The sequence below is a fragment of the Eschrichtius robustus genome, chromosome 5 (assembly GCF_028021215.1).
Source record: "Eschrichtius robustus isolate mEscRob2 chromosome 5, mEscRob2.pri, whole genome shotgun sequence".
NCBI classification, from domain to species: domain Eukaryota; kingdom Metazoa; phylum Chordata; class Mammalia; order Artiodactyla; family Eschrichtiidae; genus Eschrichtius; species Eschrichtius robustus.
This window is the reverse complement of record NC_090828.1, coordinates 136,336,733-136,364,324: the sequence shown is the minus strand read 5'-3', so window position 1 is coordinate 136,364,324 and position 27,592 is coordinate 136,336,733. Positions and strand designations below refer to the sequence as shown.

Genomic DNA, 27,592 nt, shown 5'->3' with positions numbered 1-27,592 from the left:
ATCTGGGTGCTGGTGTGTTCCTTACTCCTGGGATGTCATTGCTAGGCTAACCCAACAGACAGAGCTGGCAAGTGTGTGTGCAGTTCTCTGTAGCAGTGCTGTGTGTGGGCTGTGTGTGGAGGTGTGATCTAAATGGGAGGGATTGTTTACACCACTGGTTGGGAATCTGGTTTCCTTCACTTGGAGCTGGTGTGAGAATAACTCCCTGGATATTGATGCATTTTAAAATCTCATTTATTAACATGTGAGAGTATCCTGGTTCAACATTGGGTATTAGGTTTTGTTTTGTGGTGTGTGTGTGTGTGTGTGTGTGTGTGTGTGTTTACAATATTATTGAGATATAATTCACATACCATTGGTTTTGTCTTGATTTGTTTTAAAGCTAATTTGCTAAAGTTCCCAGTTGTATGATGCTTAAACTTGCATACTGACCCCTGATTCTTATTGTATCACAGGTTTGGTGCCCGATGTCTCCTGAGTTTTACCGGGAGTATGTGGCAATCAAAACCAAGAAACGAATCTTGCTGTACACCATGAACCCCAACAAATTCAGAGCTTGCCAGTTTCTGATCAAGTTTCATGAAAGGAGGAATGACAAGATTATTGTTTTTGCTGACAACGTGTTTGCTCTGAAGGAATATGCCATTCGACTGAACAAGTAAGAACTGGAAAGTTAGAGTAGCCTCCAAAGCCAGTTTAACTTCCCCATGTGAGCGTGTAGAAGGTGCCTGTTTTTTTTCTTGAAGCTCTCAGGAACTTCTTAGTATCTAGTTCTGTGGTCCCAGGGACCAGGTGAGACAGAGGAGCAGGTGGTCAGAATCATTGGTTAGAGTGTATGGGAAAGGGGGCCTGGTCGCTCTGAGCTGAGGGAGCAGGGGCTAGAGTTGTGCTGATTTCGAGCTGGGCTCCAAAGGTGGGCACGGGTTGGCATCTGCAGCTTCAGGCTGAGTGGGTCCTCTGGCCAGAGATGAGATCAGACTGTATTTGGTCAGGGGCCAGGAAGGCAAGGCAGACTGGGACAGCATCCCAGGTGTGGCCCAGCGTCTAGAAAGAGCTTCTTAGGAAACACCGGCCAGGGTCCTCCTAAGCCTACAGCCCCACCCAGCTACTGTGTTTAACACCTGGCTGTTGAAAATTTCCTGCCAAGAAAGGAGGAAGAGGCCGGTGCTTCTGTGCACAGAGATGCAGGGCTTCAGGTGCTGCGAGTGGAGCAGAAGGCAAGGTCCTCTGAGAAGATAAGCTTCGTTCGTTATGAGGAGGGAGGGATGCAGAGGGAACGATGGATACAGAGCAGTTTCTCTTCACAAACTGTGACTTAATCACCACCTCAGCCATATGAGGTCGTTGTTCTATTCTCATCTTACAGATGAGAAAACTGAGACACAGAAGGATTAAGTTGCCGAAATTCCTAAAATCATACCTTTCTTTTTTAAGCATCTTTATTGGAGTATAATTGCCTTACAATGGTGTGTTAGCTTCTGCTTTATAACAAAGTGAATCAGTTATACATATACAATATGTTCCCATTTCTCTTCCCTCTTGCATCTCCCTCCCTCCCACCCTCCCCATCCCACCCCTCTAGGTGCTCACAAAGCACTGAGCTGATCTCCCTGTGCTATGCTGCTGCTTCCCACTAGCTAGCTATTTTACATTTGGTAGTGTATATATGTCCATGACGCGCTCTCACTTCGTACCAGCTTACCCTTCCCCCCCGCACCCCATGTCCTCAAGTCCATTCTCTATTTCTGCGTCTTTATTCCTGTCCTCCCCCTAGGTTCTTCAGAACCATTTTTTTTAGATTCCGTATATATGTGTTAGCATACAGTATTTGTTTTCCTCTTTCTGACTTACTTCACTCTGTATGACAGATTCTAGGTCCATCCACCTCACTACAAATAACTCAATTTCGTTTCTTTTTATGGCTGAGTAATATTTCATTGTATATGTGTGCCACATCTTCTTTATCCATTCATCTGTCGATGGACACTTAGGTTGCTTCCATGTCCTGGCTATTGTAAGTAGAGCTGCAGTGAACATCGTGGTACATGACTCTTTTTGACTTAACGGTTTTCTCAGGGTATATGCCCAGTAGTGGGATTGCTGGGTCGTATGGTAGTTCTATTTTTAGTTTTTTAAGGAACCTCCATACTGTTCTCCATAGTGGCTGTATCAATTTACATTCCCACCAACAGTGCAAGAGGGTTCCCTTTTCTCCACACCCTCTCCAGCATTTATTGTTTGTAGATTTTTTGGTGATGGCCATTCTGACTGGTGTGAGGTGATACCTCATTGTACTTTTGATTTGCATTTCTCTAATGATTAGTCATGTTGAGCATCCTTTCATGTGTTTGTTGGCAATCTGTATATCTTCTTTGGAGAAATGTCTATTTAGGTCTTCTGCCCATTTTTGGATTGGGTTGTTTGATTTTTTGATATTGAGCTGCATGAGCTGCTTGTAAATTTTGGAGCTTAATCCTTTGTCAGTTGCTTTATTTGCAGATATTTTCTCCCATTCTGAGGGTTGTCTTTTCGTGTTGTTTATATTTTCCTTTGCTGTGTGAAAGCTTTTAAGTTTCATTGGGTCCCATTTGTTTATTTTTGTTTTTATTTCCATTTTTCTAGGAGGTGGGTCAAAAAGGATCTTGCTGTGATTTAGGTCATAGAATGTTCTGCCTATGTTTTCCTCTAAGAGTTTTATAGTGTCTGGCCTTACATTTAGGTCTTTAATCCTAAATGTGAGTTTATTTTTGTATATGGTGTTAGGGAGTGTTCTGATTTCATTCTTTTAAATGTAGCTGTCCAGTTTTCCCAGCACCACTTATTGAAGAGATTGTCCTTTCTCCATTGTATATTCTTGCCTCCTTTATCAAAGATAAGGTGAATATATGTGCCTGGGTTTATCTCTGGGCTTTCTATCCTGTTCATTTGATCTAAATTTCTGTTTTTGTGCCAGTACCATACTGTCTTGATTACTGTAGCTTTGTAGTATAGTCTGAAGTCAGGGAGTCTGATTCCTCCAGCTCTGTTTTTCTTTCTCAAGATTGCTTTGGCTATTCGGGGTCTTTTCTGTTTCCATACAAATTGTGCAATTTTTTGTTCTAGTTCTGTGAAAAATGCCATTGGTAGTTTGATAGGGATTGTACTGAATCTGTAGATTGTTTTGGGTGGTATAGTCATTATCACAATGTTGATTCTTCCAATCCAAGAACATGGTATATCTCTTTGTCTGTTTGTATCATCTTTAATTTCTTTCATCAGTGTCTTATAGTTTTCTGCATACAGGTGTTTTGTCTACTTAGGTAGGTTATTCTTAGGTATTTTATTCTTTTTGTTGCAGTGGTAAATGGGAGTGTTTCCTTAATTTCTCTTTCAGATTTTTCATCATTAGTGTATAGGAATGCAAGAGATTTCTGTGCATTAATTTTGTACCCTGCTACTTTACGAAATTCACTGATTAGCTCTAGGAGTTTTCTGGTAGCATCTTTAGGATTCTCTATGTATAGTATCATGTCATCTGCAAACAGTGACAGCTTTACTTCTTTTCCACCTTGGATTCCTTTTATTTCTTTTTCTTCTCTGATTGCTGTGACTAAAACTTCCAGAACTGTGTTCAATAATAGAGGTGAGAGGGGACAACCTTGTCTTCCTCCTGATCGTAGAGGAAATGGTTTCAGTTTTTCACCATTGAGAATGATGTTGGCTTTGGGTTTGTCATATATGGCCTTTATTATGTTGACGTAAGTTCCCTATATGCCTGCTTTCTGGAGGGTTTTTATCATAAATGGGTGTTGAATTTTGTCAAAATTTTTTTCTGCATCTATTGAGATGATCAAATGGTTTTTATCCTTCAGTTTGTTGATATGGTGTATCACATTGATTGATTTGCATATATTGAAAAATCCTTGCATTCCTGGGATAAACCCCACTTGATCATGGTGTGCGATCCTTTTAGTGTGCTGTTGGATTTTGTTTGCTAGCATTTTGTTGAGGATTTTTGCATCTGTGTTCATCAGTGATATTGGCCTGTAGTTTTCTTTCTTTGTGACATCTTTGTCTGGTTTTGGTATCAGGGTGATGGTGGCCTTGTCGAATGAGTTTGGGAGTGTTCCTCCCTCTGCTATATTTTGGAAGAGTTTCAGAAGGATAGGTGTTAGCTCTTCCCAGAATGTTTGATAGAATTCGCCTGTGAAGCCATCTGGTCCTGGGCTTTTGTTTGTTGGAAGGTTTTTAATCACAGTTTCAATTCCAGTGCTTGTGATTGGTCTGTTTATATTTTCTATTTCTTCCTGGTTCAGTCTTGGAAGATTTTGCTTTTCTAAGAATTTGTCCATTTCTTCCAGGTTGTCCATTTTATTGGCATATAGTTGCTTATAGTAATCTCTCATGATCCTTTGTATTTCTGCAGTGTCAGTTGTTACTTCTCCTTTTTCATTTCTAATTCTGTTCATTTGAGTCTTCTCCCTTTTCTTCTGGATGAGTCTGGCTAATGGTTTATCAATTTTGTTTATCTTCTCAAAGAACCAGTTTTAGTTTTACTGATCTTTGCTATTGTTTCCTTCATTTCTTTCTCATTTATTTATGGTCTGATCTTTATGATTTCTTTTCCTTCTGCTAACATTGGGTTATTTTTGTTCTTCTTTCTCTAATTGCTTTAGGTGTAATGTTAGGTTGTTTATTTGAGATGTTTCTTGAGGTAGGATGGTATTGCTATAAACTTCCCTCTTAGAACTGCTTTTGCTGCATCCCATAGGTTTTGGGTCGTCGTGTTTTCATTGGCATTTGTTTCTAGGTATTTTCTGATTTCCTCTTTGATTCGTTCAGTGATCTCTTGGTTATGTAGTAGTGTATTGTTTAGCCTCTATGTGTTCGTATTTTTGAAAGCTTTTTTCCTGTAATTGATATCTAGTCTCATAGCGTTGTGGTCGGAAAAGATACTTGATACGATTTCAATTTTCTTAAATTTACCAAGGCTTGATTTGTGACCCAAGATGTGATCTATCCTGGAGAATGTTCCATGAGCACTTGAGAAGAAAGTGTGTTCTGTTGTTTTTGGATGGAATGTTCTATAAATATCAATTAAGTTCGTCTTGTTTAATTGTCATTTAAAGCTTGTGTTTCCTTATTTATTTTCATTTTGGATGATCTGTCCATTGGTGAAAGTGGGGTGTTAAAGTCCCCTACTATGATTGTGTTGATTTCCCCTTTTATGGTCATTAGCATTTGCCTTATGTATTGAGGTGCTTCTATGTTGGGTGCATAAATATTTACAATTGTTATATCTTCTTCTTGGATTGATCCCTTGATCATTCTGTAGTGTCCTTCTTTGTCTCTTGTAATAGTCTTTATTTTAAAGTCTATTTTGTCTGATATGAGAATTGCTGCTCCAGCTTTCTTTTGATTTCCATTTGAATGGAATATCTTTTTCCATCCCCTCACTTTCAGTCTGTATGTGTCCCTAGGTCTGAAGTGGGTCTCTTGTAGACCTGCATATATACAGGTCTTGTTTTTGTATCCCTTCAGCCAGTCTGTGTCTTTTGGTTGGAGCATTTAATCCATTTACATTTATCGATATGTATGTTCCTATTACCATTTTCTTAATTGCTTTGGGTTTGTTATAGTAGGTCTATTCCTTCTCTTGTGTTTCCTGCCTCGAGAAGTTCCTTTAGCATTTTTTGTAAAGCTGGTTTGGTATTGCTGAATTCTCTTAGCTTTTGCTTGTCTTCAAAGGTTTTAATTTCTCCTTCGAATCTGAATGAGATCCTTGCTGGGTAGAGTAATCTTGGTTGTAGGTTTTTCCCTTTCATCACTTTAAATATGTCCTGCCACTCCCTTCTGGCTTGCAACGTTTCTGCTGAAAGATCAGCTGTTAACCTTATCGGGATTCCCTTGTATGTTATGTGTTGTTTTTCCCTTGCTGCTTTTAATATTTTTTCTTTGTATTTAATTTTTGATAGTTTGATATGTGTCTTGGCATATTTCTCCTTGGATTTATCCTGTATGGGACTCTCTGCGCTTCCTGGACTTGAATGACTGTTTCCTTTCCCATATTAGGGAAGTTTACAACTATAATCTCTTCAGATATTTTCTCAGTCCCTTTCTTTTTCTCTTCCTCTTCTGGGACCCCTATAATTCAAATGTTGGTGCGTTTAATGTTGTCCCAGAGGTCTCTGAGACTGTCCTCAATTCTTTTCATTCTGTTTTCTTTATTCTGCTCTGCGGTAGTTATTTCCACTATTTTATCTTCCAGGTCACTTCTCCGTTCTTCTGCCTCAGTTATTCTGCCATTGATTCCTTCCAGAGAATTTTTAATTTCATTTATTGTGTTGTTCATCATTGTTTGTTTGCTCTTTAGTTCTTCTAGGTCCTTGTTAAGTGTATTTTGTACTTTCTCCCTTCTATTTCCAAGATTTTGGATCATCTTTACTATCATTACTCTGAATTCTTTCTCAGGTAGTGTGCCTATTTCCTCTTTATTTGTTTGGTCTGGTGGGTTTTTACCTTGCTCCTTCATCTGCTGTGTGTTTCTTTGTCTTCTCATTTTGCTTAACTTACTGTGTTTGGGGTCTCCTTTTCACAGGCTGCAGGCTTGTAGTTCCCGTTGCTTTTGGTGTCTGCCCCCAGTGGCTAAGGTTGGTTCAGTGGGTTGTGTATGCTTCCTGGTGGAGGGGACTGGTGCCTGTGTTCTGGTGGATGAGGCTGGATCTCGTCTTTCTGGTGGGCAGGACCGCGTCTGGTGGTGTGTTTTGGGGTGTCTGTGGCCTTATGATTCTAGGCAGCCTCTCTGCTAATGGGTGGGGTTGTGTTCCTGTCTTGCTAGTTGTTTGGCATAGGGTGTCCAGCACTGTAGCTTGCTGATTGTTGAGTGGAGCTGGGTTTTAGCATTGAGATGGAGACCTCTGGGAGAGCTTTCGCTGTTTGATATTACATGGAGTCGGGAGGTCTCTGGTAGACCAATGTCCTGAACTTGGCTCTCCCACCGCAGAGGCACAGGCCTGACACCTGGCCGAGCACCAAGACCATGTCAGCCACACAGCTCATAAGAAAAGGGAGAAAAAAAGAAAGAAAGAAAAAAAGAAAAGAAAGTTATTAAAAAATAAAAAATAAAAAAAATTGTTAAAAATAAAAAAAAATTAAAAAGTAATCAAAAAAGGAAGAAAGAAAGAAGAGAGCAACCAAACCAAAAAACAAATCCACCAATGATAACAAACGCTAAAAACTATTAAAAAAAAAAAAATTGACAGACCCCTAGGAAATAAGGTAAAAGCAAAGCTATACAGAAAATCACACAAAGTCCACCGCCTCAATTTTGGGATGATTCGTTGTCTAATCAGGTATTCCAGAGATGCAGGGTATATCAAGTTGATTGTGGAGATTTAATCTGCTGCTCCTATGGCTGCTGGGCGGGATTTCCCTTTCTCTTCTTTGTTTGCACAGCTCCCGGGGTTCAGCTTTGGATTTGGCCCCTGCCTCTGCGTGTAGGTTGCCTGAGGGCGTCTGTTCTTCGCTCAGACGGGACAGGGTTAAAGGAGCAGCTGATTCAGGGGCTCTGGCTCACTCAGGCCGGGGGGAGGGAGGGGTACGGATGCGGGCGAGCCTGCGGCGGCAGAGGCCGGCGTGACATTGCAGCAGCCTGAGGCGCGCCGTGCGTTCTCCCGGGGAAGTTGTCCCTGGATCACGGGACCCTGGCAGTGGCGGGCTGCACAGGCTCCCGGGAGGGGCGGTGTGGAGAGTGACCTGTGCTTGTACACAGACTTCTTGGTGGCGGCAGCAGCGGCCTTAGCGTTTCATGCCCATCTCTGGTGTCCACGCTGATATCTGCGGCTCACACCCATCTCTGGAGCTCGTTTAGGCGGTTCTCTGAATCCCCTCTCCTCGTGCACCCCAAAACAGTGGTCTCTTGCCTGTTCGGCAGGTCCAGACTTTCTCCCGGATTCTCTCCCGGCTAGCTGTGGTGCACTAGCCCCCTTCAGGCTGTGTTCACGCAGCCAACCCCAGTCCTCTCCCTGGGGTCTGACCTCTGAAGCCCAAGCCTCAGCTCCCAGCACCCACCCACCCCGGCGGGGGAGCAGACAAGCCTCTCGGGCTGGTGAGTGCTGCTCGGCGCCGAGCCTCTGTGCGGGAATCTCTCCGCTTTGCCCTCCGCACCCCTGTGGCTGCGCTCTCCTCCGTGGCTCCAAAGCTTCCCCCCTCTGCCACCCGCAGTCTCCGCCCGCGAAGGGGCTCCTAGTGTGTGGAAACCTTTCCTTCTTCACGGCTCCCTCCCAGAGGTGCAGGTCCCATCCCTATTCTTTTGTCTCTGTTTTTTCTTTTTTCTTTTGCCTACCCAGGTACGTGGGGAGTTTCTTGCCTTTGGGGCAGTCTGAGGTCTTCTGCCAGCGTTCAGTAGGTGTTCTGTAGGAGTTGTTCCACATATAGATGTATTTCTGATGTATTTGTGGGGAGGAAGGTGATCTCGACGTCTCACTCCTCCAACATCTTGGAAGTTTCAGTCCATACCTTTTTTTAATGTAGGAAAGATTTTACTTTTTATCAAAGTAACAGACTTACAAAAACCAGCAGTTCCTTGCACCTGTCTTCCTACTCACAGTTTCTCTTCCCCAAAGATAGCCACTTTCAACTCTCTTCTGTATTTACCTTCATATTTCTAAGTAATAATTTATATAGTAATTTCTTGATTATTAATTGTAGAAATTGCTTATTAATTTCCTGCCATGGGAGTTGTGGATTTAGCTCTCTTACATATGCCGCTCCATCCCCTCCCCCCACTCCATCCTCCCAGTGTATTTGGGTTAAGTTAGTATTCAGCATTACATTATTTTGGCTGTGTAAGTATAGTTCAAGCCAAGGCAGATAGTGTACCATGCTTACATTTTCCTTTGTGTTAACATTTGTTTTTCCTGAAGTTAATAATTGCCTTGTCATTACTTTCGCTTGGTTTTCTATATAATTACTAATTACTCCTTTTCGGACTCTTCATGCAGTCATAAACTCCTTGTCAAAAGGGTCAGATCCATCAGGTCATCTCTCGGTTTCGTTTCACTTTCTTTCCCTGGTGGATCCCTTCCGGTCCTTCATCCTCCACCAGCCTCAACCAGCACTGTATCCTCCTGCTCTGCGTTGGTCTGCGTGCTGGCTAGCATTAGAGATGCTGCCTAACTGTCCCTCTGACATCATCCTGTGAATTCCCTGTGCCTCTTCCCCGTGTTGGAGCCCCTGTTGCCGAATGTCAAGTCTCCTCTTTCTTGGTCACTCGTTTTGATGGAGTGTATCGTTTAGTAGATTTCTGAGAGAAGGTACATAGAGGAAGAGTTCTTAAGAATTCGCTTGGAGATGTCATTATTCAGTCTCACACTTGATCAGTAGTTTGTTTGGCTGGGCCTCAGAATGTCAAAGGCAGGGCCCTTTTCTCGGGGCTTCCAATGCAGCTGCTTGCAAGTCTGATGATCTGTTCTGGTGGTCCTGTGCTCCTTCTCTCAGGAATTTAGAATCTGTTTTTTCTTTTTGGAAATTTCTAAACACTATGACTAGTGTGATCTTTTTTTCTTTCATTGTGATGGACACTCAGTAGACCCTCTCAGTCTGGAAACTCGTGTCCTTCAATTCCGAGAATTTCTTTGTTTTTTCTTTGTTACTCATCTTCTCCATTTTTTCTTTTCTCTCTTTTTTGAATTCCTGCTGGTCAGATGTTAGATCTTCTGGACAGCTTCTCCAATTTTCTTTTCTTTTTTCTCCTTTTTTTTTTGGCTGTGCTGCACGGCTTGTGGGATTGGGATTGAACCCGGGCCACGGCAGTGGAAGTGCCAAGTCCCAACCACTGGACTTCCAGTGAACTCCCATTTTCTCCCATTTTTTATCCCTTTGTCTTCCAACACTATTGAAGCTTTTGTTAATTTCCAAGAGTTCTTTATCGCCAGCTGTTCTTGTTTTTTGAGTAAGTACAGTGTCTTCTCTGAGGCTGTTAAAGCTTTTGAAGCTTTCTTCTATTCCCTACACTGTCTCTCTTTTCTTCAAGTGTTTTGATTGTTTCAGCTCTATCTTTAGAGACCTTCTTCTGATTTTTGGTAGTCTTTGGCTCTAGTTTCTTATTTGACGGTCAACCGCTAAAAAGCTGATCGACCTTTGTGTATAGCTTAGTGGGTTTGGTGACCTGTGGACCTCTCCACAGCATGATCATGCAGGGACCTGGCTAGTTTGTCAAGAGATTGCCAGACTGCAGTATCTCTGGGTCTTTTCTCTTGTGCTGGAAAGTTTCTCCAGAGAGGAATCTTCTGGTCTCCTAGATACCAGCCTGTGGTGGGGGAGGGAAAAGGGAATCCCCGTCGTTCTTCACTTTCAATCTTGCTTTGCCCTCAGCTCTGCCTGAGGTCCCTAAGTGTAGACCTTCCTGTTCAGAATCTCGAAAGTAAACTTCCAGTTCTCTGCCAAGTGGGAGGAGGCATGCCTGGCTCTCAGGGTTGGGGTCTGACACTTTTCCTTATGCATGTACTCTGTCAGTCCTTCTGTCTGTAATCCTACCCTACCACCCACCTTCCAAGGAAACTGGTGATTAGATCCTGAACCCTTCTGTGTTCTGTGTAGAAAATTGGCTTGTTTTGTATTGGTTTTTCCCTCCTGCTGGCTTGGGCTTCTGCTTTCTCTGGTCTACTGGTTTAGTTTCCATGCCTATATCCATCTGCTTTTCACCTCCACAGTTCTGCTTTCACTATTCTGCTGTTACTTCTGTTCTCTTTGCCCTTGTGGGTTTGTGTCTTTTTAATCCTTTACTACTGTCGCATTAGCGTCTGTTTGAGAGGGGCATCAAGACGGTGCATATATTTACTGTGTCTGATTTAAGAGCCATCCTCCCTCCTATCCCCACCCCCATTCCAGTACTCCATCCTGACTCTTCCTGGAGCCTCCCTCAAGACGGACATTCATTTGCCTGGCACTGTCAAATCTGAACCAATCTGGCATGGTGAAGGGCAGCAGGTTGTGGCTCTCTCATGGGTACTAGAATCGTAATTACAACTTTTACTTATTATCTTTTTTTTTCCTTTTATTTCTGGCCTTTAAGTGTATGAAGTGTTGTTGTCTGTCTCACTTTCTTGCTATACAGTGGTCCTTTGGATCCTGGGCTATGCTCCATTCTGTAACTTGGGACTGGTGTGTGGCAGGGAGTCTGAGTTTCTGGTTTGTTTCGACCTTACTGAGAAAGGAATAGGTGTCACTAAAGTACTTTGCAGGAGAGACTCTTTGGGTTGTTTGATAGTGTGAGGTAGTGGGTGGAACATGAACTTTGGAGTCAGGCACACTGGATTTGACTCCCGCTCCTCCTCTTATTAGCTGTGTGACCTAGGGAAAGTTCTTTACCTCTCTGAACCTCCTTTTGCTGCACTGTCACATGGAGTTACCACCACGTACCTCAGAGGATTCCTGCATCTAGTAGGTGTTCAGCAAATGTTAGGTCCTCTTTCCGAAGGATGGTTACCCTTCTGTTTCATTTCCTGTATGAGAGAACCTTCAGAAACTGAGGGCTCACCACTGTATGTGTCGTGTTTCCTGATGACGAGCGAGGAGAAAAAGAACCACCTGAAAACCTGGGTATCAAGAGACAGGCTGTTCTGAAGAGTGCAGTTTCCCGACCTTTTTCACGGCATGACACATACAGAAAATCATAAGATTTGTGTGGTGCCCCGAACACTCTCACAGGCCAGGCTTGCCGTGGTTAGGGAAGCATCCAGCTGTCCCAGGCCCTGCCCAGCTTCCCCGCAGGCAAGGGGGCTGCTCTCACGGGTACACCTGTACCCAGTTTGTAGCACAGTGTTGGGAAGCACGTGTGAAGTATCAAAAGTCGTGCTTCCTGAGCCTTCCATGGGCACTGCCCGGGCATAGCTCGTGGGCCTCAGTGGTGGAACAGCCACTTGGGTTCAGCCTCCTCAGGCTCCTGACCCTCAGTTCCTCGTGTGTAAATTGGGAACACGAAACCTACCTTTTACAGTTGTGAGGAATATTGGCAGGCATGGATGTTTTTTCCCCAGGGTAGAACCCAGCTGCATGTTTGGTGTGGGTGGGCCCTGCATACCTGGTAGCTGTCCTCATTGTCCTTGTCGTCACCGTCACCATCACTGTTGTTGCTGACCCTTCGGAAGCTACAAAACCACATCATTACGAGAAAAGCAGAGGAATGGCTTTGCCAGGTGCCAAGAGGTGATAACCAGTGAGGTTGTCAGATAGGGTTGTATTCTTTGGCACAGAGCTGGAAACTCAAGAGAAATGTTTTGAACTTAGTGTTATAGGGGGTCCATGGGGAAAAGTCTGGAAGGGGCTCTTTTCTCCTTTCTTGGAGAATGCTTGTTTGATTAGGAAACAGTTCCTTCCAAACTTTTGTTTGCAAATAGCAATGTTTTCTTTGCCGCTCCCATTGAGCTTCGTGAAATCTAGGGAATTCTCCTTGTATAGACACTAAGCTTAGAGTGAGAGATACTGAGGCAGGAAGGAGCACAGGCCAAAAACAAAAAAGTAAAGGAGGGAATCTTGAAGAGAGTAGTGACCTGCATCTTGGCTCAGAGGGGAAAGGGTGGGGTGTGTGTGTTTTGGAAAGGCGGTGGGGAGGGTCCGTAGCCTTTCACTTTTATGGCTCTCTTCCTGATGTTTCTGCATGACAGAGGGCTTCCTGGAAGAGAGGAACCTTGCAAGATCTCCCTTTCCCTCTGACATGCTTTCAGGATAATTGAGGAGTGATTCTGTAGTCTTCCTAACACAGCTTTGTTCTTCTCTAGACCCTATATCTATGGTCCTACATCACAGGGAGAAAGGATGCAGATTCTCCAGAATTTCAAGCATAACCCCAAAATCAACACCATCTTCATATCCAAGGTCAGTGTGGCATGCAGCAGCCCCCGGGCCTGCGGGACACTGGATGATTTCTGGGCAGTGAATTGGTGTTTGTTGAAGGAACATCACGTGTCAGTTTTCATTCCCACGTGTCCAGTGTCTGGGGGCAGAGGAATGTTGCCTGTCAGGTAGTGGAAGAAGCAGATGTAGAGTTTTAAGGTATATAATCTATATTCCTAACTCAAGGAGTATATAATCTAGCAAGTCCTTTTGCTTGACTTAAGTTTCTCCTACCTCTTTTTGGGATACAGGAACTTTGAGTTGTATTTTCTTTATGCAAGGGGGAAAAGTTCATTACCTACTATGGCAAAGGTGGGCATTTGCATAAGGTTCTCTTTGTGGCATTGGAGATTCCTGTGGGTCGTGGGCAGCTTTTGTCCTGGCTCCTGGTATGCCTTGGAGGTGGGTGGTGAATATAAACACAATGCAAAATCATGTAGGCCCAGCTTGGTGACGGTTTTAATTTGCAGGTAGAAGTGGTGGCCCAACAGTTTAGAATAGTCATTCAGGTCAGAACAGACCCAAAGCCCAAAAGAAACGAGATTTACCTACAAAGTGATCATGGATGGATCAAGCTTTTATTTCTGTGTCTGGGAACCCTGATGGCTGGGTCCCCTCCCCCACCCCCTCCCCAAGCTAAGGCAGCTCCCCAGAGTCAGAATCCAGCCCAGTGCAGGCAGTGCCCCCTCCCAGGTCACGTGTCCGACCTTTGCCGTTGGCCTCAATAGCCTCCAGTTAAGATTGTGGATGGTTTTGTGCAGACCTATTTCTGTAGCAAAAAATAAGAAGAATCACTCACAGAGAGTCTGTTGATAGGGCCCTCTTGTCTCTGCGTCCCTAGCAGCCACACCAGGACTGTTGCTGAGACAGATGGTTAGGAGTCAGGTCGTGACAGCTTCTATAGGACAGCTCTCAGGAGAACATACTAGGTTCTTAGAGGCCTGCGTGCATCTGAAGGACCCTGGTACAGACTGAAGAGGACAGTGATTGTTTTTCTGAATTACCTACAGAGCTTATTTAAATTTGACGCCAGTTGACGTTTTTTTTCCCTTTTGACTCATATATAAAAACCTTCCCAATCTCACAGCTGGTTCATTTCTGTAGGTGGGTGACACATCGTTTGATCTGCCAGAAGCAAATGTTCTCATTCAGATCTCATCTCATGGTGGCTCCCGGCGGCAGGAGGCCCAGAGGCTGGGGCGAGTGCTCCGAGCAAAAAAAGGTACCTTCTGCTCCAGGCGGTCTCTCTTTCCAAACCACTTCCGTCAGGTGTCTGTTTGTGCGGGTGAGCCTGTGCTCCTGGGCTAGGTAGACCCTGAAGGGGATGGACGGGGGTCCCAAAGCAAGGACCAAGGTCTCCTTGGCCACTGTTATTTCTCATGTGCTGGGGCTGAGCATGTGGGTGTTTTCCATGGCAGCTGTCTGGAGGTCACAGTCTGAGCTGAGTGTCTGTGTTGGTAGATAGAGGAGCCAGGAAAGCAGTGCATAATGGTGTAGATGTAGAAGGGAGAAAGCAGAGCGTAGACCACCAGTGGAAGTGTAGGAGCTGGCAGCTCTCCCCTGAACCTTGAGTTAAGAGTAAGGGGAGGGCTTGGTAGGAGCAGCTTGGGCAGCCGCAAGGTGGATACCTTGCTCATAACCTGTGAAGAGTGGTCCCTTGAGTGGCAGCTTACAGCAGGGACATCACAAGCTCAGTGAATGAGGAAGCAAGAGTCCTGCTTCCTCTGCTTGTTAACTGCAGTAAAGGAGCCCAGAACCCAATCATGGGCAGAGTAGAGACTGACGTTTCTGCTAAGAGATGGCATCCTCTTAGCAGACCAGGCAGGTCCTAAAACAAGGACACAGGCCCTGTCCTCAAGGAATTCACTAATCTTAGGAAGAACTTGGACTGCTAGGATGTTTGAAAATGACAGGATTAGTGGGCAGGTGTTGTAATTGTACTGCATTTGAGTATGTTTAGGAAACAGCTAATTGTGTTTGAAATGGAGACAGGGCAAGTTAGTGGAAATAGCAAACGTGGACTTGGGCACCAGACCAACTGTGTGACCTTGGGCAAGTAATTTGACCCTCTGAGCTTTGGTTTCTCATCCAAAGTCGGAGTGACAATCCTTACCTTGCAGGACTGTTAATAATGAGGAATGAGAGTACATAACAATATAATAGACTGCTGGATAAATCTGACTAGCATATGTGAAAGTGATTCATTACTTATTCCTTACTCATCACACACAAACAAAGCTAATTTGAAAATCCCTTTGAATTTGATTGGAATTTCGTTTTTTAAATACTGTTTGACTCATTTTACAAGGCCAGTATTACCCTGATACCAAAGCCAGAAGAGTTCACTACAGAAAAGAAAATGACAGGCCAATATCCAATGAATACAGTTGTAAAAATCCTTAATAAAATACTAGCAAACCAAATTCAGCAGCATATTAGAAGGATCATTCACCATGATCAAGTGGGATTTATACCTGGGATGCAAAGGAGGTTCACCATATGCAAATCAATAAATGTGATATATCACATTAATAGAATTAAAGACAAAATCATGTGATCATTTCAGTGGATGCAGAAAAAGCATTTGACAAAATTCAACATCTGTTCATGATAAAAACTCTTAACAAATTAGGTATAGGAGGAAAGTACCTCAACATAATAAAGGCCATATATGACAAGCCTACAGCTAACCTCATACTTAATAGTGAAAGATTTGAAAGCTTTTCCTCTAAGATCAGGAACAAGACAAGGGTGCCCAGTCTCACCAGTCCTATCCAACATTGTACTGGAAGTCCTAACCAAAGCAATTAGGTAAGAAAAAGATAAAAAAAGCATCAGAATTGGAAAAGAAGAAGTAAAATTTTCTCTGTTTGCAGGTGACATGATTTTATGCATAGAAAATCCTGAAGACTTTACCAAAAAACTGTTAGATCTATTCAATGAATTTGGTAAAGTTGCAGGATTCAAAATTAACATACAAAAATCAGTAGCGTTTCTATACGCTAACGACAAATTATCTAAAAAAGAACTAAAATGATTCCATTTACAGTAGTATCCCAAACAATAAAATATTGGGGACTTCCCTGGCAGTCTAGTGGTTAGGACTCCGAGCTGCAGGGGGCGCAGGTTCAATCCCTGGTCGGGGAACTAAGGTCCCACATGCCATGCAGCCAAAAAAACAAACAACAACAACAACAACAAAAAAAACACAATAAAATATTTAGGAATAAATTTAACCAAGGAGGTGAAAGAGCTCTACACCGAAAACTACAAGACATTGATGAAAGAAATGTAAGAAGATAAATGGAAAGTATCCTTTGTTCATGGAATGGAAGAATTAATATTGTTAAAATATCTGTACTACCCAAAGCCATCTATAGATTGAATGCAATCCCTTTCAAGACTCCAGTGGCATTTTTAACAGAAGTAAAAATAGCAATCCTAAAGTTTTTGTGGAACCACAAAAGACCCCAAATAGCCAAAGCAAGTTCTGAGAAAGAAGAACAAAGCAGGAGGCATCACACTTCTGATGTGAAGTTATATAATAAAGCTGTGATCATCAAAAGAGTATGTTACTGGCATAAAAACAGACATATAGACCAGTGGAACACAATCCAGAGCCCAGAAATTAAACCCATGCATATATGGTCAACCAATATTTGACAAGAGAGCCAAGAATACCCAGTGGAGAAAAGATAGTCTCTTTAATAAATGGTGCTGGGAAAATTGGATATCCACATGTGAAAGAATGAAATTACCCCTGTCTTACACCACTAGCAAAAATTGACTCAAAATGGATTAAAGACTTAAATGTAAGGCTGGAAACCATACAACTTCTAAAGGAAAACAAAGGAAAAATGCTCCTTGACATGGGTCTTGGCAGTATTTTTTTTGGATATTACACCTAAAGCTTAAGCAACAAAATAAAAAATAAGTGGACTACATCAAACTAAAAAGCTTCTTCGCAGCAAAAGGAATGATCAACAGAATGAAAAGGCAATGTATGGAATGGGAGAAGATATTTGCAAATCGTGTATCTGATAAGGGGTTAATATCCAAAATAAATGAAGACCTCATACAACTCAGTAGCAAAAAAACCAAATAATCCAATCAAAAACTGGGCAAAGGACCTGAATAGACATGTTTTCCAAAGAAGATGTACAGATAGCCAACAGGTACATGAAAAGGTGCTTAATTAACATCACTAATTATTAGGGAAATGCAAATCAAAACTACAATGATGATAACTGATTCACTTTGTTTTAAAGCAGAAACTAACACACCATTGTAAAGCAATTATACTCCAATAAAGATGTTAAAAAAAAAAGTACAATGATGGATGTGAACTAAACTTATTGAGGTAATCATTTCACAATATATGTAAGTGAAATCATTATGCTGTGTACCTTAAACTTATATAGCACTATATGTCAGTTTTATCTCAGTAAAACAAAGGGAGAAAAAGGAAAATATCTGATATAATATGCTTAGCCCTTTTCTTTGCATCTCTGAACTCGTGTAAGACAAGGAAACAATTGAATTCAGAGGCAGTACACAGATACTTAACTTACTGACATTTGAACTGTGAAGCAAAAATATTCAGATTTTCCTGCAGGATCAGATTTTATAGGCTACAATATTTTCTGTCCTAGTTACTATGATAATTCTCCTGTTACTGGGTTTTCTCTCTGAGCCTTTTGTTTTTTAGTAGTTTTAGCATAATGTTTTCAAAAGGGTTATCCATATTGTAGCATGTATTAGTACTTCATTCTTTTTTATTGCTGAATAATAGTCCACTGTATAGACATACCACTTTTTATTTCTTTTGAGTATTATTTTTTTAATTTTATTTATTTTTTGGCTGCGTTGGGTCTTTGTTGCTGCACGTGGGCTTTCTCTAGTTGTGTCGAGCAGGGGCTACTCTTCGTTGCAGTGCACGGGCTTCTTATTGCGGTGGTTTCTGTTGTGGAGCACGGGCTCTAGGGCGCGTGGGCTTCAGTAGCTGTGGCTCTCATGCTCTAGAGCGCAGGCTCAGTAGTTGTGGTGCACGGGCTTAGTTGCTCCGCGGCATGTGGGATCTTCCCGGACCAGGGCTCATACCCGTGTCCCCTGCATTGGCAGGCGGATTCTTAATCACTGCGCCACCAGGGAAGTCCCTGGACATACCACTTTTTAAAATTCATTTATGGACATTTGGATTGTTTCCACTTTTTGGCTCTTAGAATAATGCTTGGGTCGTGTAATAACTTTATGTTTAGCATTTTAATAAACTGCCAGACTGTTTCCAAAGTGGTTGTACCATTTTCCATTCTCACCAGCAGTGTATGAGCATTTCAGTTTCTCCACATCCTTGACAACAACTGTAATCATCTTTTTTATTCTAGTCATCCTAGTGTGTGCCAGTTAGTATTTTGTCATGGTTTTGACTTGCATTTCCCTGATGACTAATGATATTGAGCTTTTTTCATGTGCTCATTGACACATGAATCTTCTTTTTATATCTTCTTTGGGGAACTGTCCATTCAGATCCTTTGTCCTTTTTATAATTGGTTTATTTGTCTTTTCATTGTTGAGTTGTAATAGTTTTTTGTATTCCCTAGATTCAAATCTCTTATCAGATATATGCTTTGTAAATGTTTTCCCCAATTCTGTGGGTTGTCTTTTCACTTTCTTGATGGTGTCCTTTGAAGCACAAAAGTTTTTAATTTTGATGAAGTCCTCATGCAGAATCAGGGCAATGGCCCCTCTGACTGCAGAGCTCTCCCACTGCAGTACTTGCTTTTGAACCCTGGACCCTTAGTTCCTGCCGTTCTAACAGCTAATATTGTCCTTTTATGTGCCCTCCCCCAGGGATGGTTGCAGAGGAGTACAATGCCTTCTTCTACTCGCTGGTGTCCCAGGACACACAGGAAATGGCTTACTCAACCAAGCGGCAGAGGTTCTTGGTAGATCAAGGTTATAGCTTTAAGGTATGTAAGCATTCGGTCTCTGGTCGGAGTAGGACCGAGGCTTTTTTGTACCCAGCCCTCCATGAGAAGTGGGGGGCCGCTGTCAGCATGAGCATGGGACAGATCTCAGGCAGGCACAGGACATTAGGGGACATTAGGGTACCTTTGTCCTTGCATGAATTGTGGGGAGCTTTGAAGGAAAAATACTGTGCAGGATCCCTCCTGTTTCCAACTTCTCACAGTGAATGGTCAAAGAAGGGGGCCTCTGAAGCAAGAGGCCTGTGGAGTCTCAGCTTGTTAACTTTTTACAGTTGTCTTGCAAAGAAAACATTAGATGTTGGTGGGAAAATGTGCTAGCCTAGTAGGACTCGAGATGAAGGAACTGTGGCCATCACTGTGTTAGTCTGAGCCCCTCGGGGTTACTTTCTCAGGGGGTGCCCCCTCCAGGTAGCTGGGAGAGTCTGCCCTTAGTCATCTGGCAAGCCTGGGCCTCAGCGGGCCTCACAGACATCAGAGCCATCCATGTACTGTAAATCTGATATTTTAATAGTTTGGGAAATTCTAAAGCTTTGGCGAACTTTCACTGGCTAAGGCATTTGCTTTCTTTCCTATTGAGACAAATACTAAGTTTTTGTTAGGATTTAGTGTCCCAAAGGGTTTTTACTTGTGGTAGTGGGTGGAGGGTGCTGGAAGCAGGGGATTAAAAGGATATCTTAGAACATATAAGTTCCCAGGTTCTTGATTTGTGAAAGGCTGTAGGCTGCCTTTTCAGATACTTTAGACTGTATCTTTTTCAAATTGGTTTAGGGCAGAACTAATAGAGTTCCCTTTATTAGCCTTAGAAAAGGGACAGGGTTGTCTGATCCCTCCCCTTTTAGTCAGAGGCAGTGACACTTTTCAGACTTCTCATGCTGAACTCTAGCTCAGGACACTTGGGACAGTTTTTCGAAGGATTTTCATTTCGACCTTTTTATCCGTCTGTGTAACGTTCGAGCTGATAATAGCATCCATACCTCCTGGTTCCCGGGAGAGTCGTAAGGGTAAGAGAAGCAGCGAATCAGGAAGTGCTCTGGGTTCTTTGACGGGTGAGCTCGACAACATGGTACCTGAGCACCTGGTTGTCTGTGTTGGTTGGAGCTGCCTTTGCCTTGCTCACCTCCAGGGCTGCCTGCTGAGAGCAGCCAGCTTAGGGTTCCCAGACTCAGGACCCTGGTGATCAGGCCAGGGCAGAAGTGTCCCGTATCTGTACTCCAGATCTGTGGCCACCTGAAGGGCGCAGCCAGATCCTTCTAGGAATTTTCTTTTAATTAAAATTATGAGAAGAAAGAGAGAGAGAGGAAAGGAAGTTCCCTTTATGACTCAGTGGTCCCCAACCTTTCTGGCACCAGGGACTGGTTTCATGGAAGACGGTTTTTCCACAGACCGGTGGGGAGGGGGGTAATGCGAGTGACGGGGGGGGGGGGGAAATGGTCCAGGCGGTAATGCGCGCCATGGGGAGCGGCAGATGAAGCTTCGCTCACTCTCCCGCCTCTCACCTCCTGCTGTGCGGCCCGGTTCCTAACAGGCCGTGGACCAGTACGGGTCCTCAGCCTGGGGATTGGGGTCCCCTGCTGTATGTAATCAATCCATGCTTTCTGCAGGGATAGGTAAGCCTTGTAGTAGGTTATCTCCAAAGAAATGAAAACCAAACCTCCACCATGCTTTTATCTTTCTCTTTTGGAAAAAAATCTTATAAATCCATTCTTAATATCCTATCATTTGTAAGTGCCCGTCCCGCTGGAAGCCCTGGGTGCCAAGCCCGGAGGTTGGAGGCCTTCTTGAAGGGCAGCCGGCTGTGCCTTTTGGTTTTTGGTCCTTCGTTTACCTGGTGCAAGGTGGGAAAACTACCAGAATGGTTGTTTTAAGATTGCCGAGATCCTGTTGATCTTCTGTAAGTGATCATTTAGCTGCCATGTGTTGGGAGCAGCGTTTTCTAGAATGTCCTGAACCTCTCCTGCCTTGCAGTCATTAGTTAAGCTCCCTGTTGACAGTGGCTCTGAGGCTGGTCTCTGCACTGCCGAAGAGGAGCTCTCTGTTATTAGCCACCTGCTCTGCTGGGCCTGAGGGGCAAGTGACCAGACCAGGTGAGCCCAGGAGAAGGCGGGATCGGCTCCAGGGAGAGAAAACAAGAGGGTTCTGCTCTGCAGGTGATCACAAAGCTGGCCAACATGGAGGAGGAAGAGTTGGCATTTTCAACGAAAGAGGAGCAACAGCAACTCCTACAGAAGGTCCTGGCGGCCACTGACCTGGATGCCGAGGAGGAGGTGGTGGCGGGAGAGTTTGGCTCCAGATCCAGCCAGGTGAGTGAGTGGGTGAGGCTCCAGATGCCAGCTCCCCCGAAGGACAGCGTCTTAGACACACAGACGCCCGCACAGTCCTTTGTGTGCGTGTGCCTGTGTGATTTTCTCAAGAACTTGGAACACACAGGAGACTGTAGAGAAGAGAATAATCGGAAACACCCCTGCTAACCTTTCTGTGCGTCGTCTTGTTTTATGTGTCTGAGCCCACGGCGGGCGTGGCTGGTCTCCTGCTCTGTTCACATAGCAGTCTGGCGTAAGTATCTGTTAGTATTTGGAGGTGGGAGCCCAGGCTCTGCCTAGGGTGGCTACTGGAAGGAGCGTGACGGACCTGGGGCCTGCCTTTTTGGCCTTGGGCGCGTCACCTTATCCCTGGCTTCCTCCTCAGTAATGAAACTGAGTCTTCCAGGCTGTAAAATGGGTCTGAGAATCAACTCATATTGTAGTTTCCCTACATTCTTCGAAAAATTTAGAGTTCTCTGAAAATGCACAACTTTTCAGTTAGTCTGCACATACTTATTGAATGCCTACTATGTGCCAGGCAAATATAATACGGTATAACTAATGAAAGTATCATTATGAGGAATTCTTATTATCAAGCCCTTCCAAGGAGAGAAGTACCGTTTCATCAGGTGCTTTTGAAACTAAGTTGGTGTTAGAGCTGGAAGGTGAGCGATGGCTGGAACAAGGGAAGAAGGAAGCAGTGTCACCAGGGAGGTGCTGCCCTCCCCTCAGCCTGAGACCTTTCTGTCTCCAGACCTGGGGGTTGGGGGCTGGATCTCCTCCTGGGCGCTCTCCACAGGAGCCCAGGGAAACTTGCTGTTTCTGTGTCTGAAGGTGGTGTCTGGTCAATTCCACCTCACGGTCACCCAAGGTGAGGCTGTGCAAGGAGTGGCTTCAGTGCCTGTCTGCGTACTTTGCTTGGAATCTGGTGCGAGTGGTGTCCCAGGCTTGGGGTCAGACCCTTGACTTGTGTGATTTCTGTTCACACCACACATGTCAAGCAGATGTGGTTATCCCCATTTTACAGATGAGTTCATTGAGGTGCAGACATTCAGTATTTGCCCAAGGCCACGCAGTGAGACACAGAGCCAAGATTGAGGCCCAGGCCTAGAAAGGATTTCCAGTTGATTCAAAGCCTTATGGTAGGGTCTCAGGAGATTTTGAGGGACTCCTGCCCTCACTGTTAAAATTCTGTTTAGAAATTGTCATTAAGAGAGGCAGGATGGTGTATGGCTAGGTACAGGGAATCTGAAGCTGACTGCCTGGGTTCAAGTCCCATCTGTTTAAGAGCTGTGTGATCTTGGACAAATACCTCATTTCTCTGTGCCTGTTTTCCTCTTCTGTAAGATGGGGATTATAATGGTTGTGAGGATTAGATGAGGTAAGACACGTAAATAAGTATAAGCTGCTTAGAACAATGCCTGAGACATACTAAGTGGTCAGTAAATGTTATTTTAAAAATAATAAAATCTATGAAACTTTTATAAGTCTTACAAATTTATCTTATTATGATTATGAATGTTATAGGCGGAGGGTGTTTCGCTTTGTAAACTAACGGTGCGCCGGGTCGCCCTGCAGGTGTCTCGGCGCTTCGGCACGATGAGCTCCATGTCTGGGGCCGACGACACAGTGTACATGGAGTACCACTCATCACGGAGCAAGGCTTCCAATAAGCACGTGCACCCGCTTTTCAAGCGCTTCAGGAAATGACGCCCATAGGGTCACGTAGGTGAAGCTTGGGTGCCTAGCACCAGCACTGGAAAGGGATTTTAAACGTAGCATTTTCTTTCCACATCCATGTTCTTTCCAATAGCATCGGCCAAACCAATCTAGACTCGATACCTGTTGGCTGTGTTGAAGACAGTGCATCAAGAGCTTGACTCTGTCTTCCTGGGCGTTCCAGGGTTTGAAGGTGGGAGTGGGGGGACTGCATTTTTTGTTTTTTTCAGACCGCTTTTCAAACTTGTTGGGGAGTGGTCATTCCTGTACATAAAAATCTGTAATGTTTAGGTGTATTTATCTTACTGTTCTCCTGAATAAACAGCACTGGGATGTTTAACCACTCTTCATCGTACGCCTTGTTCTTACACCTCGTCATAGGCATGGGCTATGTCTAGATGACAAAACTCCATCAGGGCTCCACTTGGCGGCAGGCCCAGAGGAATTAGATGGGGCCCGTCCACAGGGAGCACTGGAGAGATGAGAAGACTTGCCCGTTAGTGTGCAGTGTTGACAGGGGACGGTGGTCCAGAGCGGTGGAGGAGCTTGAGCAGTTTGCAGTGCTGCCGGGCCCCTCCCTGTTCAGCTCGGGTGGGTTCCATGGGAGGCACCCACAGCTGTAGGTCCTCTGGGTCACCCGAAGGCCATCACCTTCGTAGGGAGCCACAGTGCACACGGCTCCTGATGCTTGAGCTTCTCTGAGAGAATCAACTCTTATTTCTATGCCCCAGATAACATTGTTGATTTGGCTGGGAGGCTGGATTCCTCTTCTAATAGCAGTTTAGTACCCTTGATCTTTAACGGCTGGTTCCTTTATTCTGAAAGACGTCTCTGGGCTTTTCTGCTCTGTTCCTGGTATGAACGAAAAGGTGTTCAGGAAAAGACACACGAGGCAGGATTGGTCCGTAGAAGACAGGCAGGCACGCACAGGCGTAGGTCACGAAGAGGAACGTGTTATTTTGAGGAGGCTCGTTCTAATAGGCGACAGCCGCGCACCTGGGGAGTGGTGGAAGCCTGTGCGAGCTAAGGCCGCTCGACTTGGAGTCTGCCCACCCCTGCCGCCCGGCAGCAGTGTTCCCAGCCGTCATCGCCCACTCGGGGAGAAGACCACATTCATTTTGTCAAGAGTGCTTCGGAGCAAGAGCCACCTCCCCCGCATTCCACTTCACTGAGCTGACCTTTTGGGGACAAACACACTCTCACAGTGTGGCCAGCAGTTGGTGCTGACCCGTGGAGAGCCGCTCTGTCCGTGCAAACCCTGGAAGTGGCCCCCAGCAGCCAGACCTGAGGCCTGTGCTCAGGCACAGCCGTGCTAAGGCCACTCACCCCAGTGGGTGGCACCCAGATGTCTCAGACTGGATTATAACCAGTATTATTTCCAGATTCTCATGTCCTGTCATGCCTGAGATACTCAAGCAATGCCAAGCACTTCGTGTATCTCCTTGTTGCTCACCGTTTTCTTGTTCTCTAACCTGTCTACAGATAACGTTTAACTTTACCCAAGCCCCGTGATCCTGGAAAACTGGGACTTTTATTAAAGAACCACACACCCACTCTCCCCCACCCCCCGCCGTCTTTTGTGTTCCGGAAAACAGCTTACTGCAAAGAACCACCTTTCCCCATATGTCTGAGATAAGGCTCCTGGGTGCCCTCCTTGTCTACCAGTGACAAGGCCAGACACAGACCTTCCAGATTCCCATTCTTTGCTTCGAATGATTAGCTGAAGCGCTTGTCCCCACTGATGAAATGGAACAAAAATGCTTGTTAACCAGACCTTGGTTAGGATTCTCTCCTTTCTGCAGGCCCCTGACTTTTGGCCCATGCTCAGCCTAGAGCCCCTCCTGAGTCCAGTGGGACACGGGGTAAAACACTGTCTGACCTGCCATCTGCCATTGCCACTCCCATTCATCCCACTTCCTCAGCCCCTCCCGTGTGTCCTCCTCCCTATAAAAGAAAAACTTTTTTGCTTAACTCTTGAGACGCTTGCTTATCATATGGTCAGTGTGTTCTCCCTGTTGTAATAGCTGCCCTCCCCTTTGCAGCAATCCTTTCAAATAAAGTCTCTCCTTGCCAAGTCTGGATTAGTTTTTTATTTGACACCATGTAACAAATTCCTATTTATTCTCTAAAAGTAAGTTGAGATGTATCATCTCCAGGAAACCTAACTCCTGCTCCTTCCCCTATAAGTGTTTCCTGTACTGTGCTATGTCCTTTATGCTGTCCTTTTCTTTTTTTCATTTTTGGTTTTTACATGTTTGTATCCTGTTGGTTTGAGTTCTATCTGTACCCCAATATCTGGCATATAGTAGGTATCCAGTGACTATTGAATTGGACTCTTTTCAAAGTTTATGGACTTAAAATAAAAGGAACACGATAACCCTGCCTGCTTACACCTTGAGGGAAGTTGTGAGGGAACCTCTCACTGGTAACCGTCTATCCTGTTATCCCTTCCTGCTGCCTTTTCCCCGAACCAGCCCTTACACCCCATAGCAGGTGGAATTTATAGGACAAAGTACCAACTAGGGGAGCTGCACAAAGAGATTTGCTGAGGGGCCCTGAGTCTTCCACTGAGCACTGCTCTGCACATGCATGTAAAGAAGCTACCCAAGGCTGGGGAAGGAACCACATGAAAGGGTCAGGGGGAGCTTATCCAGGGCCTGGACTATTCCTGTTGCCACCAGCCAGACTGAGTATCCTCGACTCACAGGGCATCTGGTAGAGTGTTCAGCAAGGTTTTGCTTCAGTTCTGTGGAAAGTTAGACCTAAACTAATGCTGCATGAGTCCTACCAAAAGTTCGAAGGCAAGACCCAAAAGGATCCAGTTATTTCCAAGTAACTTACTACAATTCAGGACAAAGCTAATTATTACAGCACAAAAATATCTAGCAACCAATAAGGTAAAACTCGCAGTGTCTGACATCCAATCAGAAATTACCAGGCAAGCAAAGAGTCAGGAAAATACTACTCATAATGAAAAGACTTGTTTCCATACTCTCTCTGACATTTCTTACTTGCTTGCTCTGGCAAAGTAAACTGCCCAGTGGAGAGGCCCACATGGCAAGGAATGGAGGGAGCCTCAGTCCAATGGCCCATGGTGGACTGAATCCTGCCAATATTCACAGGAGTGAGCTTGGAAACTGTTCCTCTCTTAGTTGAGCCTACAACCAATGACTGCATTGGTTAGATGACTACAGCCCTAACCTACCCCTTGATTGTATCCTGTGAGAGACCTGAACCAGAGGACACATCTAAGGTCCTGGATTCCTGATGCACAGAAACTGTGAGATAATAAATGTTGTCATTTTAAGCCACAAAATTTTAAATTTAAAAAAATTTTAAATTAAAAATGTCTTATTTTCTACATCTCTTTTTTAAGAAAGAGAATAGATTGCTAAGTTCTGGAGATGGATAGTGGTCACGGTTGCCCATGATTACAAAACAATAGATAACTAATATAGATCTTGGTACCAAGAGTGGGATGCCGTTGTAACAAATACTCAAAAATGTGGGAGTGGCTTTGGAACTAAGAAGTGGGGAGAGGCTGGATTTTGAGGAACATGTTAGAGAATGCCTAAATTGCCTTCAACAGACTATTAGTGGAAATCTGGACTTTGAGAACACTGCCAGTGAGTGCTTAAAAGGGAGTGAAGAAGCTGCTATTGGAAACTGGAGGAAGGGGGATCTCTGTTACACAGTGGCCAAAAATTTGGTGGCACTGTCATCTGCAGTTATATGGAAAGCAGAATGTGTCTAATGAAGTTTGTGGTCTAGATTTGCAAGATTTGCTAAGATTTGCAAGCAAAATGTTCAAGTAGCCACCTGATTTCTTCTTGCTGCTTAAATAGTAAAATGTGAAAGGAGAGAGAAAAAGTGAGGGCAGAACTGTTTTTAAAAAGGAGCCAGAGAGGACACTTTTTGTGCAGGGAAACACAGATAAAGACGGCAGACTATGTTCTGTGACCACAGTGGAATTAAATTTAAAATCAGTAAAAGAAAGATCTGTCGGAAACCCCCAAATATTTGATGAGATTTCTTATTAAAAACTATGCAATCAAGAAGACTATCGAGAAATATCTTTAAGTATTGAAAGAAAAAAACCAACGACTTAGAATTCTATACCCAGTGAAAAGATCTTTCAAAAATAAAAGTGAAATTCTTCTTCAGATATAGGAGTGCTGAAAGAATTCATTACTAGCAGACCGGCACTACAGGTCATGTTAAAGGAAGTCCTTTGAGGAAGGAATATAATGCTAGTTAGAAATTTGTATCTACACAAAGGATTGAAGACCACTACAAACTACATTGATAAATATAAAAGGTTTTCTATTATTTACATCTTTTTAAAAGAAGAACTGATCGCTAACTTCTGGAGGTGGATAGTGGTCATAGTTGCACAACAGTGTGAATGTACTTAATGCCACGAAATTGTGCACTTAAAAGTGGTTAAGATGGTAAATTTTATGTTATATATATTTTACCACAATAAAAAAATAAAGATAACTGTTTAGAACAAAGGAAATGTATTGTGGAGTTTATAACATGTAAAAGTAAAATGTATAACAACAATAGTACAAAAGCCAAGAGGGTAGAAGTGGATGTGTACTGTTGTAAGGTTTCTGTGTTATACATAAAGTGGTATAACATTACTTGAAAGTCGCCTGTGGTACTGAAGCAACCACTAAAATAACACAAAGAATTGTGGTTAATAAACCA

General features: G+C 43.9%; 1 protein-coding gene across 1 annotated transcript in view; it reads left to right on the top strand.

Annotated features, from left to right (window-relative positions):
* Positions 1–23,229, top strand: part of ERCC3 (ERCC excision repair 3, TFIIH core complex helicase subunit) — a 37,304-nt gene extending 14,075 nt beyond the window's left edge. The window contains exons 10-15 of the mRNA XM_068545299.1: positions 456–658; positions 12,759–12,855; positions 13,978–14,095; positions 18,724–18,842; positions 21,008–21,160; positions 22,739–23,229. Of these exons, the coding sequence (XP_068401400.1) occupies positions 456–658; positions 12,759–12,855; positions 13,978–14,095; positions 18,724–18,842; positions 21,008–21,160; positions 22,739–22,870 (822 nt within the window). The 3' untranslated portion in view covers positions 22,871–23,229. The remainder of the gene's footprint in view (positions 1–455; positions 659–12,758; positions 12,856–13,977; positions 14,096–18,723; positions 18,843–21,007; positions 21,161–22,738) is intronic.
* Positions 23,230–27,592: the final 4,363 nt, after the last annotated feature.